The sequence below is a fragment of the Pantherophis guttatus genome, chromosome 3 (assembly GCF_059756535.1).
Source record: "Pantherophis guttatus breed Tessera chromosome 3, ASM5975653v1, whole genome shotgun sequence".
Taxonomy (NCBI): domain Eukaryota; kingdom Metazoa; phylum Chordata; class Lepidosauria; order Squamata; family Colubridae; genus Pantherophis; species Pantherophis guttatus.
Genome location: NC_142065.1, coordinates 62,574,243 through 62,588,727, shown reverse-complemented (window position 1 = coordinate 62,588,727; position 14,485 = coordinate 62,574,243). Strand labels below are relative to the sequence as shown.

Here is a 14,485-nt window from a genome sequence, read left to right as displayed (position 1 = left end):
CAGGTTAACTCCCTATATAAGCAAGGACCTTTTGCTTGCTACCCGGGCCTAGTCTGATCTAGGCCTAAATGCACAGCTCCTGCAGGAAGCTTGTTGCAACGCCGCAGATGGGAGAAGAATGCAGATAAGGACTCCAGACGCCGCTACAGAGAGACTCCCACGGATGCTTGCCTTTTGCTGTTTTGTAGCACGCAAGCTATCATCGGGACTGCTGTTGCTGGACCTTCTTCCTCCCACAAGCTTCAAGCAATGTTTGCTTTTTGAACTGTTTTTACTTCAGGTGACTTTCAGCTGTGAAGCTCGTGCTGCTCCCATTATGATTGCCTTGATGATGTATCGACGCCGAAGCTGCTTACCTTCATGCTAGCTTTATTCTTTTGTGAACTGTTTTCGGTATTGTGGAGAGGGATCTAGGGAGATAGCCTTGTTTCACATACCCAGATAAGACTTTGTTTTTAATGTGTCTTCTTAAAGACATAGTGCTTTTTAAATGTTTTAAAGTAAATTATATTTTTACACAAGACGCCTCTGTCAGAATCATTTCAGTCTCAGTGTGTTTACTCATGAGCTGGTTCACGGTCCGGGGTACCCCTCAACCCCATTTCGTCACAATCTCTAAACTCCATAACTTTAGGAATCGTCTCGAAGGGGCAGTTGACTTTATATCAACTGACCTCACCTTTAATTAAGAGATTGGCGAGTAGATCTAACTTATACCAAAAAATACCTCTGTTCTACTTACTTTAAAACAACCTTCCCACCCTCAGCTTATTTTACAAGCTAAATAGGCAAACCAATTCCAGTAGGCACATAACAACACCCCTTTTAAGGAACAGGATCGCAACCCTTCCATGGCAATATGCTATGCAACAGGAGGACCCAGATTGTTGGGGGCAATATGCTGACTCTGTAAACCGCTTAGAGAGGGCTGTAAAGCACTGTAAAGCGGTATACAAGTCTAAGTGCTATTGCTAGTGCTGTTTGGGAGTAACCGCAATCGTTTTGTTTCCTTTCCAAAGGCCGAGGTGGGCTTTTGACACCCGGCGGCGCGGAGCACACAACCCAAACGGGCAAAGCAGGCGCATTTACGACACTTTCATAAAAGCAAGGCTCCATCCATCCCTCCTTTTCCCTTCCTCATTCGAAGAACCGGCGTCTGCGGAAGGTCATTCGCGGGTCCGCCGACCCCACCCTTTTGTTTCTTTTCAAAGAAAAAAAAAAAAAGAGGCCGGTAGGGAACCTCCCCGTCGTCTTTCTCTTCTCTGCCCCCTCCCTCCCTCCCGCCCGCGGAGTCGGCAACCTTACATAATAGCCCAAAGCGCTTTCCCTGCCCCCCCACTCCGCTCTCCTCCATTCCCTCCCTCTTTCCCCCCTCCCCCCCCCGGCTTTATCGGCGGCCAGCATTTGACAGGAGGGCCAGTCACGTGGCGGCCGGAAAGCGTCTCTTTTGCGACTTCAATGACAGGCAAAATGTGCGACAGCCGCTTGCTGGGCAAGGAGGAAGCTACTTAAGAGGCTCTTCGCCTTGTTTTAAAGGCAGGGTTGGTTGGCTGCCTTTGCGCTCTCTTCAGTTCCCTTTCTCCGCCCCTCTTGGTGGTCGGGACAGCGGGTTTGGGAAGAGGGAAAGCATTCGAGGGGGGCGGGAGCAGACTGAGGGCTTTGACCTAAGTTTGGGAGTTTAGATGAGATCGTAGCCTCCTTTCTCTTCCCACTCCCCCCCACTCCCCACCCCACCCCACCCCACTCCCTTGAGCCCCGTTCTTGCCGGCAGCAGCCTCCAGGTGTACAGTTCAGGCAGGAGGAGGGGCCGCTCCCGGCTGCATTAGCGTCCAACATGGATAGAGAAATGATACTGGCTGATTTTCAGGTAAATTTCAAATTCCACCACTGCCATATTCTAACCATGATCTCTTTCCCTCCCTCTGTCTCTCTCTTTCCCTCTCTCTCTCTCTCTCTCTCTTTTTCTTCCTGTTTCCTTTTCTCCCGGCTTCTCTGTTTTCTTGTTCTTTGGTGGAAGGATCTAAGTTCCGGAATTGGCGAGCCCTGCTCCGATATTAAGAGTAGAGCAACCACAACAACAATAATAAAGCTGGAGACTGTTTGTTCTTTGTAGCAGATAATCCAAGGGACAATCCAAGAAACGTGAATAATGTTAACTAAACATTAGTTAATGGCACTAATCCTTTGAATCTAACCTTTGTCTTCACCAAGAGATAAAGGAACAACCTAATCCCAGTCAGAGGCAAAGGAGTTGTTGTTTTAAACAAGTACTTTAAAAGATTGCTATCCTCCATATATCTGGTTCATTCTGACGCTTTGCAAACTTCTAATAAATTTCACAGGACAGGAAAAAAAAATACTCTGAAGATAATAAAAAGACATGCCTATATCCCAAGGGCTCATGTGTACTGTGATTTTAAAAAACGGTGTTAAATGCAAAATTAGAAAAGAACTTTGGTGCATTGTGCATTTAAAAAACCCTTCACATTGTCTAATATTTATCTTAATTTTTAGAAAGTAACTGATTGTACATATACAATTATATATAATTCTCCCATAAATTTAGCTCTTGGGGCAATAATCAACTTGTTAGGGTAAGATATAATCACTATTGAGATTTAAACATACAGAAAGCAGCTTTTTGAATTTCATCTCTCATCATTTCTAACTAGCATGGACAAATGGCAAGCTGGTTCTTTCAGGGTTACTCCTCAAGTTCTTTTAGTCTATGCTCTCACACATAAACCACCCCCAGAAGAGGGAGATTCTGTTCCTTTATACTTTTGGGCTGCCTCACTAACCATTTAACTTCACCCTTTGCCCTCTGTGGCCCATATGATATTTATTTTTGTTTTCCCACCTCCTTTTCCTACTCTATCTGGTCAGCTCTAATTCTCCTTGAAATCAGTTCCATCTCTTCATTTGTTGCCATCTGCAAGCTTTCCCCTTCTTATGGCAGAGAGGTTAATTTTTTTTTTTTAGTTTTCCACTCTCTGGCAATTGATAATGGAGTACTGTATCTCAGGATCTTAATTTACTAATAACATATTTTTGGGGCAGTCATATTCGGAGATAAATGTGGGTAACTGGAGTCTGATATTTCTCTTAAAAGGGTTTTTGAAGGAAAAAATTAAGAATTAAATCATAAGCACCAGCAGAGCATATTAGAGGCACAGGTGGAAGTATCCACAGGTGTATATTGCTGATTCTGTTTTAAGTTAATTATGTCACAATTTGTTAATTTCTTCTAACTGATCTTTTAAAATTACTTCTATTTTGCTGCATGTAAATGAAATCATCTAATGAGCATCAGGGTTATTTAAAGAAGATAGGTGAACTACATCATACTATAAAGTGTAGAAAGTTGTACTCAGATATATACTTCCTAGCAAATAAGAGAACATGCAAAGATCAGATGCTATGGTATGTAGAATCTATTTAGGCCCAGGAATTGCTCCATGAAAGTCAATTGCAACATCACTGAAATTTTAGCAAAATGTTTAAATCAAATTCCTTTTCTTAATTATTTGGCAAACATAGAACATTTTATATGTAGTAATATACTAATCTGCTCCTTTTTGATAAAAAGCCTGCTAATTATATTGAGAAATAGTAAGAGTTTTATTTATTTATTAAATTTATATGCTACTGCATCTCACCAATTTGGCAACTCTTTTGCTGAATTTACTGATATTTCCCACTCTTTATGAACATTTTCATAAACATTTTGATTTTGTTCTATATATTTGGCTTTAAGTTTTATACTTAATTTTTGTAGTATATATTAATAGATGTATATTTGCATGCTTGTTTGTATAGTACCTTATGCAGTGAGAATTAAAAAATGTACAGATGAAAGTGCTGACAATAGTTGATGTAGATGTTTTATAAAAGATAAAATGCTACCTGCTTTCATTCTGCAAAAGAGAGACATTATAGTTTGGTAATCTATGATGCTGTGTGTTTCAGATTAGGATCTAGGTGATCTATCCCAAACAAATGAAGTTTATGATATTTTTATTATTTTTTATTGATTTTTATCAGATTTGAGATCAAAAGATGAATTCAATAGCATGCTTGCATCAGCAGAAGAAACCATTCCTTCTCTGGAGCAGATTTACAAATACCTTTCTAACAAAAATCCAATAGGGCAGCATTGGATTCAACTGTATTCCTAATAATTTTAGATTGTCTGAATATTATGAGTTCAGAATTGTTGAGATCTTAGGTCAATTATGATTTATTACTGAATGTTATTTATTGATATCCCACCTTTATTATTTTTACAAATAATCCTAGTTGGTGAATATATGCAACATTTCTTCCTCCTCCTATGAGCTTAGTTAGGCTGAGAGCTACCGTGTTTCCCCAAAAATAAGACCCTGTCTTCTATTTTTCTGAACCCTGAAATAAGTGCTTGGCCTTATTGCCATGAGCTCAAAAGCCTGATTGGGCTTGTCTTATTTTGGGGAAAACAGGGTAGTGACTGGCCCAAGGTCAGCCAGCTGGCTTTCATGGCTAAGGTGGGTCTAGAACTTAGAGTCTCCTGGTTTCTAGCCTGGTGCCTTAACCACTGGACAATACTGCTCAAACCAAACTGATTATATTTAGTATGGTTAATAGGTTGCACTATGAATGTACATTTGAATACTACTATATTATGGATTGATATTCGTCCCATCTAGGACAAAGACTCACTGATCATTGCAAGATGATTTATTTTGAATAAGCACACATTGGATTGATCTGATGTGATTTAGTTGAAGGGGGAAAAATTAGAAAAAATTCCATATTTGCTGATTGTCAGAACACTTTGAGATACATTAGCATTCCTGTGTTCTGAAGCTAAGAATTAATGATTTTTTAAAAAATCATTGATATTAAAACCCAAATACTATTTACTTAGATATAAATTATATTGATAGTCATATATCTGTAACAAGATATAGTCATACCTCAGCACTCAACTGCTTCAAAACTCATCAGATTTGGTATTAGATACATTTTGAAGCAGAAATCTTGTCCTGGCACTTGTCTTTCTCCCGGTAGTCGATGTGCATGGAAGAACTTGCTGATGTTGGTTGCCTCGTGACTCGCTATTTCTTCTGGCTGAAATAGCGGGTCACATGGTTTTCTTGGTACTTGCTGTTAGTATTTGTTGCATCTTTCAGAACAAATTACCAACATGGGCTGAAGTATCATTGTAACAACTTTTTTGGGGTAAGTTACAATTCTATGTGAATGGTTTCCTGGGTATAGTTACCATTGAAGTTTTCCTGCTAAATTCTTAAGTAGGAATTGAATCCGAATCTTGGATGCTTCCATGCATGGTTCTATTCCTAATTGGACTATAAGTATTGTACTTCCATTTCTTTATTTTACAACTTCTAGGTTTAACATTTGTTTGATTGTCATATACAATAGCTTATATACAATAGTAACACTTTGCAGTGGTTTTCATGATATTTCATATCTTTTGTATAAAGTTCTATTTAGAACTTTATTCTAGAACTTAATTATGTAAGAGTTTCAAATTTTGTGAGTAATATTTCTGTTACATGAGCTTCTATTTAGGGAAATATTTTTTACAGAATTAAATTCTATAACACTCAAGTAAATAAAGTACTATGTTTTCTGTTTTGTTCCTGCATGATGTCATTGAGATTTTCACTTTAGGCTACATCCTCAGAAGACTTAGTGGAGTTTTATTCATGCTAGAGGAAAAAAAAAATCATAATTTCATATTTTTTAAAGAAGGCTACATCCTCAGAAGACTTAGTGGAGTTTTATTCATGCTAGAGGAAGAAAAATCATAATTTCATATCTTTTAAAGAAGATGCTTCTTTTCCAAAATTGAATGTTTGTAAACATTCAATTTGTAAAAAATTTGAACATTTTTTTTAAATCACATATTTACCAAAGCAAACTATGAAGGCTGATTCATACACTTTATTTTTAAAAAAATGGTATCTAAGGCATTGATCATATCTAAAGGCAATGAGCCTTTTTATACAGAGTATGAATCTGAAATAAATTCTGTCTATAAATCTGTAACTGGCAGATTAGAAAGTTTAAGAAATAAGATTAAGATCTACAGGAGGCTTAGTATAGTTCTATTTTAGGCATATAAGCGCACATATTTTTATGTACCAATATTAGAGAGCAGATTGTACTTTTCCTTTAGTATAGATATAGATCTTGAATTTGAATTTGATTACCTTTTAGTTTTGTCTTCCTATATGTTTTACATTGGGATGTGATTGGTGATATGTTGCTTGAATTGTAACCTTACATATATGACCTGTTGAACTGAAACATTAGACTGGAATGACCACTGATATTATTTCATTGAAGCCAGTATGTAGTTCAAGTCTTTGTTAATGTCACTTTGCTTTTTCATTTAATTCACTTATCTCTCCATCTTACTGGAAATTCACATATAATGCATTTATATTTTTCTGCTATTTTTTAAAGAGCAAATACAATATTGTGAAATCTATTGTACTCAATAGATTTCTTTAACAGTTTACAAGGCATTGTAGAGGCAATGCCAAATATTGTTAGTGAATTAGTGACATAGATATATGTGATGGTTTTACATGAAAACAAATACTAAAGTAAAAGTATTTTAAAAGGAATCTAGTAGCATTTTACAGCTTGTAATGGCATGTTTGAAAACTTCTTTCTCAAAAGCACACCCTGTTCCTGCTTTTCTTGCCTTTATGTACTGTTTGATAGTTACAATTGCTGCAATCTATCTTCCAGGGGATACCTTACCCGGATGTGTTATCTCTGATCCCTAGTTTGTTTTAGAGAGGGTTCTAAGTACCTGTGTTACTCTATTTGTATTTAAAAGGTAAAATACTAAAAAAATGATTTTCTATATTACACATCTTCATCTTGTGACTAAGCATATCACTAGAGATATCAAGACTTCTTTCTTCTGCTTGGGAAGTAGACCAATGTCTACATTTTCTTAAAAAGGAAGACATTACATTTAGTCAGTCTTGGGATAGATAAATAAGAAAATTGTTACCAATGAAGGAAGGCAACTTGAGAATTATAAAACACAAACAATGCTCCATTCAGCCCACAAGATATTGCTGGCTGTAGCTAATTGGCTACAAATTACTCTTTTTCAGCTGGAACCCCAGAAGAAATAATAGGACAATTGCAATTACAAGAGGGTTCTTGTAAAATTTCATGCAAACAGATTGAAAGGATTGATGCAAACTGAGGATTAATTACCCAATTATAAAATTTACATAGAGAAATGAATATTCTCTATATTTCTCTATATATAAAAGAAAAAAAAATAGCATGAAATCCTTAACTTCACATTTTTATCTGTTCTTAGAGAAGAAGACTTCTTAAAGAACACTTTCCCCCTCTGCTTCAGTTTATCTGGATTTGTCCTCAGTTTCTTGGAATGTAGTGAATTTACCTAGGAAACTGGGAGGTGGATGTTTTCCAGCATGTGGCTAGCAATTTCTGCCTCATTTTAAAAAGACTCTCAATTTTCCTATTTCTAGGAAAGAAGAGGAACTGTGGGTGTATCTCTGTTTGCTTGATAAAAAGAGCATCTCTTCCGTGTAGTTGTTTATCAGGGATATAAGCATGGGTGAAACTCTCAGCCAGTTGACTAGCAACATGGCTATTGGATTTTGTTCAGTGAGAATTGAAATCGTTACAGAGCTGTTATTAGCTTTTTTTATAGCATGTTGTCAGTGTTAAATGCTACTTTTAAAAATGCAAGACCTTAAAATGTGCACATTTTTGTTTACTATACTTACTAATAAAACTATAGTCCTAATATGGATTTAGAATTTAGTTTTCGCCAGCATGGCTATCTGCTTTTTATGAGATCTTTTTTTAATATGTATTATTGAAACACTCCGCTAATGAACCACAGCTGTGAAAAGTACACAGTAAAATAAAAACCCCTGTAATATTTAATATGCATTTCCACTGTATAACAGCAACATGCATTGGCAGTTTATGATGCTAAATACAATTGCCATACAATATTTTATTTTACATTTATCCTATTATAAATAGAAATTATTTTTTATTGCAGACAGATACAAGACATCTGTCTTATGTACTTGGAATTTAGCCGCTTAATGCAAATTGTTGCAAGAAACTAAGTGGCCTTGGTGACATCAAGTTTTCTCTAGCCCCACAGCAAGTCCATTTTTGGACATATATAACATGTCTCTATGTTCATAGAGGGCAACATAGCCATCTATGTTTTGGGAACCTCCTGATTGGGAATGACAATGAGGGTTTAATATAGAACATTAACCAGATTATCACCTCTCTGTCCCCAATAATCTGGATAACATAAGAGGTGAAGCTCTTAATGAAAATCTTTGTCATTTAGGCCAGAGTCTAGACCCGTGATGGCGAACCTATGGCATATCTGTGGGCACGCAAGTGTTGCCCTAACTCAGCCCCAGTGTGCATGCACATGCCGGCCAGCTGATTTTCGGGCTTTCTGGGCCCATTGGAAGTTTGGAAACAGGTCATTTCCGGACTCTGAAGGGCCTCCAGGGGTGTGGGGAAGGCCGTTTTTGCCCTCCCTCCCCAGGCAAAAATGGTTTTTCTCCTGTGGAGGGTGAAAAACGAGCCTACTGGGCCCACCGTGCCATCATGTGCCAAAAGCAGGGGTCGCGCCGGGGGGTTGTGTGTGCATGCGTGGTGGGTGGGGCGCATTGAATTATGGGTGTGGGCATGCACACGCGCAACACCGCCATGTTCCCCCAGCTTTTGGCACGCGACAGCAAAAAGCCTTCATTGGTCTAGACCCTTCAGTTCTTCTTGTATGAAGAATAATCACAACCCAACTTTTCAAATGTACAGAAAGAATGAACTGTGCAAGAAAAGCTAGGACAATATTCCTGTCTCTATTTGCATGAAGTGTCATTCTCTGTGCAACAGGAAGTGAGGATGGATGGCTACTCCCCCCCCACCTTAAGAGAAAATAGGGCTGATTGCTCTTTTTTCTCGGTATGAAGCAGCTTTCTCCATAAAACAGAAAGTAGGAGTAATTGTGCTTTTTCCTCTGATATAAAGAGATAGCATAGAGCATTTTTGAAATTAGGCTGGAGGAAAAGGACAGGGCTTCTTGGGCTTCTCTCTGTGTCCCTGGCTGTAATACATGCTGCATTATGGAAGTTTTCCCACCTTGTTATAATAGATCCGTGATGGCAAACCTATGGCACAGAGTCGTTATAATTCTGATAGAAGCAATATTGAGGATTATATTATTCGAATAAGATGAAGTATATTTTGTAACCATGAAAGTGTAAAGCAATTGTATTAATACTGGGACTGTAAAAATTGAATTATAAAAAAGGAATTATTTGAAGGGGAAAGTTGGAATGAATTTGAAATGGAAGTTAGGTTTACTTAAAAAGGGGGTTATAAAAATAAATGGGAAGAATTGTATTGTATTGTATTGTATTGTATTGGGTAAAATGTACAATACAATACAAAACAATTGTATTGTTTCGGGTAAAATGGCAAAATGATTAATTTTTAGATAAAGATGATGTAAAACAAATATAAAGGAAATATGCCTAAAAGGGTAAAATAATGGTTAAGGTAGTAAGATAGGATAAAATTTGGTCCATTTTGGGGGAAAATTAAAGAAATAATTGTGAAAAATTAAATGATTGAATGACTGTGCTTAAAGTAAAGGGTTTCAATAGATTAAAAAATTGTGATAGGTGAAGATAAGGAGGTGAGGGCAGATGGTAATATTGATTATTCTAAAAAAAAAATATAGATAAAAGGAGGAAAGTAGAATATTGACAGAAATTGGAGTATATATATAGTCAATATGGAGAAAATAAGCTGTATGAATTTTGACTCGGTCAACATTCAGAAAATATGTATTTTATTTTTGTGTGTTTAAAAAAAATTGTTTTTTAAAAAAGAATGACATGATGAAGACGAAATTCCATCTATTATCATTACTGGTCTGTTTTTTTTCCTTATCTGTTGTTTGATTTTTGGTTTGTTTGGGGTTTTTTGGTGACCTTTGTAATTTTTTTGATATTTGCATCAAAAATCAGGAACCAAGTATCAGGGTGGATTTGATTTAAATCGAGTTGATTTAAATCACAATTTAAATCATGATTTAAATCACTAGTAAAAACTCGATTTAAATCATAATTTTTAAAGAGCAACTGTCATCTCTGCTACTCCTTTGACCCACTGCTGACTCACCGATAGTCCCAGTGTTGCAGAATATACAGCCTCATGCTACATAACTAAGCTCCATTTCATGCTGAATAAACTAAATTATTCTATCTTAAATAGAAAACTATCTTACAATAGATTTTTACCCCAAAAGTTTTTTATTAAAATAAATTTGATAAAAATCAAAAAAATCCGATTTAAATAAAAAAAATCTGATTTTTTTGATTTTTTTAAAAAAATCATTGATTTTTATCCACCCTGCCAAGTATTTAATGATGTCATTGTAAGGGACACTGGTGTGGCCACCCCAAAATACCTGGCCCAGAACATGTATTTCTAGTTCTGTGTCTTGACTGAACACATATGTCTAGGTTGAGCACATGTGTTTTGGTGTAGGCATAGACACTTGAATTTGGCTTTTTTTATTTATTGATTTCAGGCTTATTAAATTATCTTTGAAAATGCTAATAAAGAGATTTTTAGAGGTAATTCAGATCAGTTAATAATTTTTGTATGTATACCTGTTGTTGGAAGATTGCCATATCAGATATGGGCTGCAAAAAAAATGGGCAACCATTAGAAACAGCAGAGATGAATAGAAAAACATAATTCTTTGCTGCCATCTAGTGGCTCTCCATATTTTTGCAACAATATATAGTCTTCAGAAAGAGCTGCATGATGGCCTAGAGGTGAAGATGCTCAGCTCCTACTTGGAAGGTTAAGAGTTCGATCCTAGGGAGTGAGAGATGTTTCTCTATCAGAGCACAAAGAGAAAATATCTGCTGCAAACTCTGTGCAGGTGTCAGGAAGAGTATCCGACCAGTAAACGCTCAGCTCCATTTAGTTACCCCGACTCCACCCCGATAAAAGGGAGTACAGGATCGTAAAAAAAAAAAAAAATAGTGTTCAGAAATATTTTCTATAGTGGTAGGTGTGAATCCACTTTATTGCTGCATAAAAATGGAGAAGTATTTTGAGAAGTAAGCAAGAAATTTGAGCAAAAATAAATTGGAAGGTAATAGATAGTTGGTGTTCACTTACTAGTTATCTACTATAATCAATTTTTACTACTTAGTTTTTAAAGGGAGGCAGCATTGCAGATTTTGCTGTGGTGTTCAACTTTTCAAAATTTTTTATCCTGCTTTATTACTTTATATGTAACTCAAGGCAGTAAACATACATACCGTAATACTTCCTCCTATTTTCCCCACAACAACAACAACTTGTGAGGTGGATTGGGCTCCTCCTCCTTAGAGAGCATGACTAGCCTGAAGTCACCCAGTTGATTTTCATGGTTAAGTGGGGTTAGAATTCACAATCTCCTGGTTCTAACCTGTTTAACTACTGGACCAAATTTCTCTCTGATTCTGCAGCATGGTGTATGAACTGTATTTCATCATATTTGTGTTCAAAAGTTTATATGCTGATCCTTGATCTTGTAAGAAATCTTTGTCTTGCTTTTTTGGTGCCACAAATTAGCACGTATATACTTCTACACTATGTAGGTTTATGGATATTTAGGGCATAGATTAAAAAATTGTTATCAAGTGTTTGTTTACTTTGCTTTAACAAGACTTTGCTTTAACAAGAATGCCATGCTTCTTTTGCAGATTTGTTAACTGCAGGAAGAATAGTTTGTTGTTGTTTGCAAAGAGTACTAAAGTTGACCCAGACAGTTGAAAAGCCACTCCCCCTTTTCAGACAACTTGCTTTCTTCTACATTTATTAGGCTGGGTTCAGGCTGGCTACTATGCCACTGAAAGGGATTGCAGAAAGGGAAATAGAACTGACTGAATTCTAGTAAACAAATTGTGCTGCAGGTAACATATTTTTTCTTGTACAATTATGGTACGGTATTGAAATGAATATAGATTGTTATGAAAGTAGCCAAATCTACTTAAAGGATGAATAGGGAAGTACAGCACTTAAAAATATTAATTTTTCCAACCATTTCCTTTCAGACCACTCTCTTAAATCAGTAATTCGACTATTTAACAGTATTATCTCTTAGTGTGTTGAATTAAAAAAAATCTATTTTATTCTCGAGCTGTGGGTGCCAGAACTTTGCTTGATAAGCAAACTTTGATAAGACTTTTGATAAGAGTACTTCCAAAGCTCAGCAGCGTTTGAAAGTTTTCTTGTCTGTCGTTCTTGTCAATATGTATAGCACGGTATCATGAAAGACGATTTCAGAGCATAGGGTAGGGGGAGACTATATTTTCCTACATGCAGTACTTCGTATATTGGAAAAAGATTACTGTATTGCTTGCCAGCTAATATTAGAATTGCCTCCCTGCTGCATAGTAAGCTCCCTGCCTGAGTTCCTTGACTCCATTTCCAGGTTGGTTGTGGAATTCCCCAGATTTGTGGTCTTGGAAAACTTCAATCTTCCTTCTCTGGGTCTGAAACAGTTTAGGAGTTCATGGCCACAATGATGGCCACGAGCCTATCCAGGTCATCCAGAGGCTGATAAAGGACAGTAGTCATACACCAAATCTGGTGTTCCTGTTGGAACAGTCACTATGTGATTTCAAATTAGGAGAGATTTTGGTGTTTCCCTTGTCATGGTTAAATCACATTCTACTACTGTATCAGATTTCATGGTACCACTAACCACTAAGGGAGGCTTGGCTAGATTGGGCTGCCTTTGGTGACTAATGGAACTGGATGGGTTTCAGCACGAGCTGGGGATCGTTCTTGCTGGTCCATCTGAAGTCTTGGTCACCACTTGGAATAAGAAGGCAGGTGCAGCTTTGAATTGGATTGTGTCTATGCATCCTTTCCTGTCTCATGATGTGTCACTTCCTGTGATTTACGAAAGAACTAAGGGAGTTGAAGCAACAGAAAAGATGTTTAGAGACAAACTCAACTGGATACAGGTGAGAACTGTGATTAAGGCCTTAAAGCCTTACCTCATGGTTATAAAGTATTAGTACTTTTCTGTTTATTGCCCTCCTGTGGTCGTGTTTCAGGTGACACAGGCCCTTTTGGGTACAAGTAGCTTAGAGAAACCTTTGCAGGGGTGTGTGGAAGATGAATGGTTGAAGGAACTAGGTACATCTAGCCTATCAAAGAGTATAATTAGAGGGAACATGATAACTCTTTTCCTGTACTTGTGGGGTTGTGACAGAGAAGAGACAATTGATTTATTCTCCAAAACACCAAAGGGCAGGACAAGAAGTAATATGTAGAAGCTTGTTAAACAAAGATCCAACCTAGAAGTAAGGAGACATTTTCTGACAGAACAATTAATCAGTGGAATAGATTGCCTCCCAGAGTTGTAGGTGCTCCAGTCGTTGTGACCTAGGTTTCCTGAGTCATTAAAACACATGAGTAGTCCCAAAAAACTCTTTTATTGCAATAGCTGTGCTCATTGCAATGAGCTGTGACTCATTCACAGCTGAGTCCCAATTAGTTGCAAAAAGTCCATTGGGAGAAGTCCTTCGGGATAATCACCAACCTTTATCTCCCTTGACACTCTGCCAAAGACCTACTTGGCAAAGCCACATGGATTCCAGAATCAAAACAGAGATGCCGACTGGAAACAGAACTAACAATGTTGCTTTCTTGCAAAGTGCCCATGTGCCTTTGTTCTTCTTTTAAGCCTTATGGGAAGGGCCAATCATCTCCAGGCCTTACTCCCGAGTCGTCCCTTTTGTTTTAACTGTTCATGCCTTCTGGCAGCTCTGCGCATGCGTGCACTAGGAACAGGCTCCTTCTGTTCCTCTGCCTCTCTGCTGTCCGACTCTGGAGGCTCCGGAGTCTGTGCATCACTTCCAGATGGCCCTGGCCCCATCTCTGCCTCCGATGCAGAGCCCTCCGATGCAGAGCCCAGATTCCAGGACTGGCCCATGTTCCTCCCCAGTCTCCTCACTGTCTGATTCCACTGCCAGCTCCGCAGGCTGCTGGCGGACCACAACATCATTACTGGAAGTTTTCAAAAATAGACTGGAGAGCCACTTACCATTGATAATATAAGATCTCCTGCCTTGAGCAAGGGTTTGGACTAGAAGACCTCTGAGGCCTCTTCCAGCACTATGATTTTATGTTCTGCCATTAAGAAATATATATAACATACATTACTGGTGCACTCTCAATACATGAAGATTAATATAAACTTTCTTGTTTGCTTGCTCACTTAGATTTTGATGGTGTAAAGTGTTCAAAAAGCTGGGATAGAATTTAGAAACAAAACTCTAGCTGTCTGCCACCTGGGTTTTTCATTGAGCTTGACCATACGTCTGTTTTTATACGTGGATCAAGGAGAAAGTATGTTTCA

At 37.6% G+C, this 14,485-nt stretch overlaps 1 protein-coding gene across 1 annotated transcript in view; it reads left to right on the top strand.

Moving 5' to 3' along the window:
* The first annotated feature begins 611 nt into the window (after positions 1-611).
* FAF1 (Fas associated factor 1) overlaps positions 612-14,485 on the top strand; it is a 192,312-nt gene continuing 178,438 nt past the window's right edge. Inside the window, exon 1 of the mRNA XM_060689911.2 lies at positions 612-1,867. Coding sequence (XP_060545894.1) covers positions 1,835-1,867 — 33 coding nt within the window. The 5' untranslated portion in view covers positions 612-1,834. The remainder of the gene's footprint in view (positions 1,868-14,485) is intronic.